Source organism: Artibeus jamaicensis, unplaced genomic scaffold, assembly GCF_021234435.1.
Source record: "Artibeus jamaicensis isolate MK-2021 breed Jamaican fruit bat unplaced genomic scaffold, CSHL_Jam_final scaffold_614, whole genome shotgun sequence".
NCBI lineage: Eukaryota > Metazoa > Chordata > Mammalia > Chiroptera > Phyllostomidae > Artibeus > Artibeus jamaicensis.
In genome coordinates, this window is record NW_026522050.1 from 3442983 (window position 1) to 3447540 (window position 4558).

The 4558-nt window shown below is 44.1% G+C and overlaps 1 protein-coding gene across 1 annotated transcript; it reads right to left on the bottom strand.

Moving 5' to 3' along the window:
- Positions 1 to 271: 271 nt before the first annotated feature.
- Positions 272 to 3519, bottom strand: LOC128626543 (mammaglobin-B-like). The gene is made up of 3 exons (XM_053659257.1): positions 3425 to 3519; positions 2881 to 3068; positions 272 to 421 (listed from the first exon to the last, which is right to left on the bottom strand). Exons 1-3 carry the CDS (start codon positions 3477 to 3479, stop codon positions 383 to 385), a joined length of 282 nt encoding a protein of 93 aa, XP_053515232.1. The 5' UTR covers positions 3480 to 3519; the 3' UTR covers positions 272 to 382.
- Between the last annotated feature and the right edge of the window lie 1039 nt (positions 3520 to 4558).

Below are 4558 nucleotides of genomic sequence, written 5' to 3' on the forward strand. Positions count from 1 at the left end.
ACCTGGGGGTGGGGGATGAGGGAGGACAGTCATATGCCAGAGTCAGGATCAGTGTTTGGCTGTGGGTGGTGGGGACAGCATGACTTTCAGATTCTCAGCACTTCACCCTTGAGTTCTGTAAAGAATAATTGTGCACCGATGGGTGTGCATGTGCATGTGTGTGAGAAACACATGTGTGATGTGAGCCTCCCCAAAGCCTCCATTCTATTTAATCACCAAGAAACAACTTTTATCTTGCAGATGCTTTATTGAAATGGAAATGTATGTGAGGTTTCAACAAATATCTTGCATCTGTAGACCCAAAGACAAAGAAGGAATGCTAGGCTGCGGCTTCTACTCCTGAACAGTCAGTTTCTGGACAACCTCTGAGCTCACGTGGAAGTTAGTACCGAGCACACCAAAAGCTACTGTATATTTGTTGCTGGAAAACAAAAGCAGAGACATCACTTATACCTCACTTGTTCTTTCCAAGGAACATCCTGAAGAACAAACATGCATTTTCATTGTTTTCCTGGATTGGTCCACATGCACTGACAGGAAGCTGGTGCTGGAAGAGAAGCTGGAAGTATCGCGTTAGTTCTGTCTCAGGTGACCATGAGTGATGACAAAGGCTTCTGGTGCTGTCTAATCTTGTCCCCCCAGGGTTTGTTCCCTTGGTCAGGTTACCTGCATGTTTCTTCCTCTTTGAAATAACATAGTGAATAATATGCTGTGTTTCAGTTTTCAGTACCTCAGTCCAAAAATGAGGGAATGTGAAATTCTGAGTTCCTTCACCTTAGAAGAAGAACCAACAGCCCCATGTCCCCCACCCACAGCTTCTGTGAGCAACAAAACTCTGCAGGTGTGAGCTCCTTATGATTTGTCTACTGAGGATTTAAAGAACATTCCCATCATCTTGAAATAAAGGGGTGAATAATTTAATGATTTTTAAATTATAGTAAACACACATACAAATGTTACTCTTCTACGATTTTCAATGCACAGCTAATTGTGTGAAGAACATTTGGTTGGCAAATGTGCGGCACCCTGTGCCACGGTCTAGCCACAGTGGGTCAAGGGGTCCAACAGGTGAGGGTAGGCGTCGGCGCTGGGTAACAGATGACTTCACGCCTCAAAGGACAGTGAAGCTCTGTTCCATTTACTGCAAGTACAAGCAGATTTTTTTACTTTCATTTTAGGTAGTGACTAACATTTGCAGGTGTATAGCATGATCAGTTAAGCAGAAAAAAATCAATGCAAAGGTAACCAGGAAAAATATGAAAGTTCCCATAGATTCGGTTATAATAAACAAAGATTATTTTGACCAGGAGAGTCATTAATCAGACAATTAGAAGTTGCTGTATGTACAGAATTTGAATGTCTTAATTGTATATTAAAGTTTCTCAGAATTTATCATGGAGCAAAAGGATACACTAGATTGAGTAAAGGTAATAGGAAATTTATTATAAGGCCTTTGTGATGTCTAACTTAGCTATCTATCTTTTTCTGTCTAAAATGTTTCTCTTTGTACTATAAACTGACTCTCTAGTAACTGTTTCTACGTGTTTAGCTTGTAATAGTTAACCAGCCCCTTTTTTAATTTCTTTGCCTGTCCAATTGATGTATATTCTTATTCAAGGTAAAGGAGGGGCTGTTACTTCAACAACTTTTAAACATTCAGGGACTATTTTATTAGAGGGAACTTTGTTCTCTGGTCAAGAAATTATTTTGTACAACTTCACTGGAATTATGTGAATCAATGAACCTGAAATATAAATGTCTAACAATTCCACCACCTTTTGATTACCCAAACAAACATGTAACTTGTTTTTCTTATTTCTGGTACACTATGGCGGTCCTGATCGCCTTAAGTTGCTCAAACCAGGGTAATTTATACAACTTGACATGTTTTCCCTTGTGGTTAGCAATTATATTACCTTGGCTGTTATACTCCCCTGTATAAGGGAGAGGGGAATCTGTGGGGATTTTTCCATCCTTTCAGGCAGTTTCATGGGGAATACTAATGTTTTCCCCTGAACTGTTCCCTCCTCTTTGGTGATTTTCACAGGAATAAATAAGTACAGTACAATGTCCATACTCAGTAGCAAGAGTAAAATAATTAAAATAAAACAGCCAATTGTTAACTCATTTTGGATGCCACGTTCTCCTCCGGGGAGGCGAATTCCTTGAACTCAAATACTCCATGCCCGGACTTTGTCAGACAGCATGGTTGGAAGAGGACGTGGCACACCTGACCTCCAGGACCTTCTCATCCTGCTGACATGCAGCCGCAGACCCTTCCCATCTGCCAACTTCCTCCCCACCTGCCCTGGAAACCACTCTTCAACCTCTGTGTCTATGAGATTGGCTACTCCACAAAGGGTGATATTTGTCTTTTGGTGACTGGCTCACTTTTTTCCTCATAGTAACTCAAGGTTCATACGTGCCATCCCCTGTGTCAGGAATTTCTTAATGATCTGCACTTCCTCTTTGTGCTGTGTGCTGTGGGAGTATATCCAGGTGGTCACCCTCGAATGCTGCAAATGGTATATTAAGGCAGGAAATGAGCACTGGAAAATGAGCACAACATGGGTCATACGTGGAAAGACTGCTGAATGTGAAACTACTGACTTCTGTTTTCTTCTCTCCCACCACCCAGGGGGGGATTCATAGCCATGGTTTCCACGTGTCACTCTGAGGCCTTTAATCCACAATCAAGGAACCCAAGCACTGCTGCTAGCACACCTAGGTTGCTTGACAGTAAACTGAAGGTTGAGGTGTAAGATGGAAGGAATCTCCCTGACAAGCATGACCATCACGTGCTTCAAAAGAGTTGTCACAAACAGGAACTGTGTGTCCTTTCCCACAGCTTAAATGCAGCTAAAGAGATAGCAAAATTACCTGCATCTCTTCAAACTTCTCCAGAGTTTCATCACTTTGATGGAGAAAGGCCTCTTTAAAGAATATTACGGCCTTTTTAGTTTCTTCACCTGGTATGAACTCTTTAACCATACTGAGATATTCAGGTACGCTCACATTACGATCAAGTGTTAGATCGATCACTTTCTCCAGAAGTTCACAGCCAGACCCTGGGTTGAAAGCATGCAAACACAGGCTCAGTGACGGAGGCATGACCCCCGTATAGAGCCTAACTGTGATGCTGTCATCTTACCTCCACACTGGGACACACACTCAGAGAGGCGGTGGGTCAGGTCTGAGTCCTCAGTTCCGAGGAGACTCAACTCAGGACCTGGGATTTTCTTTTAGCCCTAAGGCATTTGCCTCCGTGTCCTTGCTCCTTTCACCACCAGCCCCATATACACAACGCTGACACTAGAGAAATGGGCTGCTCTGCATGGGGACAGGGGAGCTTGGGGAGCAGCAGCACTCGCACAGGGGCCTGAGCACAGCCCTCCTGCAAAGCCCGCACCGTCCCCGTGCTCACCTGCATAGCAGTACAGGGGGAGGGCAGTCAGCATGAGGACTGTCATCAGCTTCATTTTTCAGGCAGCTGCTGTGGGCTGGTCACTCTGGCGTGGCAGGAAGAAAGAGCTCCAGTTGGAGATGATTGTCCAGAACCAAGCCTTTTATTACCCTGGTGGCTGCCCTAATCCCTCCCAGGGATGACAGGATGAGTCACAGGGTAAACCTGGCCCTAGGCCAGGAAGGGACTGAGAGAATCTCTTAGGCCCAGACCACATGCCCTTTGTTCATATATCCTGAGGGGACAGAGTTTTGAAAACCCTCAAAGTCTAGGAACTTCAAATAATGGTGAGGATGTTAGATGAAGTTAACATCAAAATGCTTGCAAAATAATAAGGCAAATGACAACACTGTGAGTCTGTATTGCCATCCCTGTTGCTTTCTTATTGTTGTTGTCCTCATTATGTATTCCCCCTTCCCTATATCTTTCTCCCCAACCCTCTCCTGCTCCTTCTTCATCTTCAGCTCTTCCTCCTCCACCACCACCATCCTCCCCTCCTCTTCTTCCTGCACCCTGCTACTCCTCTTATTTCTCTTTTACCTCTTGAGGGTACAACACACTTCACATTCAGTCTGTTTCTCCTTATTCTCCAAACACTTGGGTTGGGTGCAATACCACATGCTATGGGAAAGGACAGACTCTCCTCTCCCATAGACTCCAATGCAGGTGCCTTTGAAGTAGAATATAGAAACAATTTCTCACCTTCTTTGAAGGCTGTTTTCACAAAACACTCTCATTTAGTTAATTCAATGTTATAAAATTAGTTTTGAATTTAGAATTAAGTTTAGTTTTTGTTAGTTCCTTAGGGTTTTGGGTCCACTGATTCAAAGGATGATGTGAGAAGTACGATCAGAGATCATTGGTGGGGGGGGGGGGGCAGGTAGTGCTGAAAGGTGAGAGGGTTGGAACCGGGGCTCATGCAGCTGTGGATTTGAATCTCAGATGCAGCCCCTAGTCATGATGTGTTCTTGGGCAAGTTACAGTGCTGTTGTCCTGAGCTTCCTTTTCTTCATGTCTGAAATGAGCACACAAGATTCCATGCCTGGCTTTGTAAGGTGGCTGACATTTATGTCAAGAGCCTATCACGGGGCTGAA

What these genes read in the sequence shown, in the direction of transcription:
- LOC128626543 (XM_053659257.1), bottom strand. Translation starts at nt 3,479, where the DNA reads ATGAAGCTGATGACAGTCCTCATGCTGACTGCCCTCCCCCTGTACTGC. An exon ending in CCCCCTGTACTGCTATGCAG is followed by an intron (nt 3,069 to 3,424) that starts GTGAGCACGGGG and finishes CTTTCAACCCAG; the next exon opens with GGTCTGGCTGTGAACTTCTG. An exon ending in AGAAGTTTGAAGAGATGCAG is followed by an intron (nt 422 to 2,880) that starts GTAATTTTGCTA and finishes TTTGTTTTCCAG; the next exon opens with CAACAAATATACAGTAGCTT.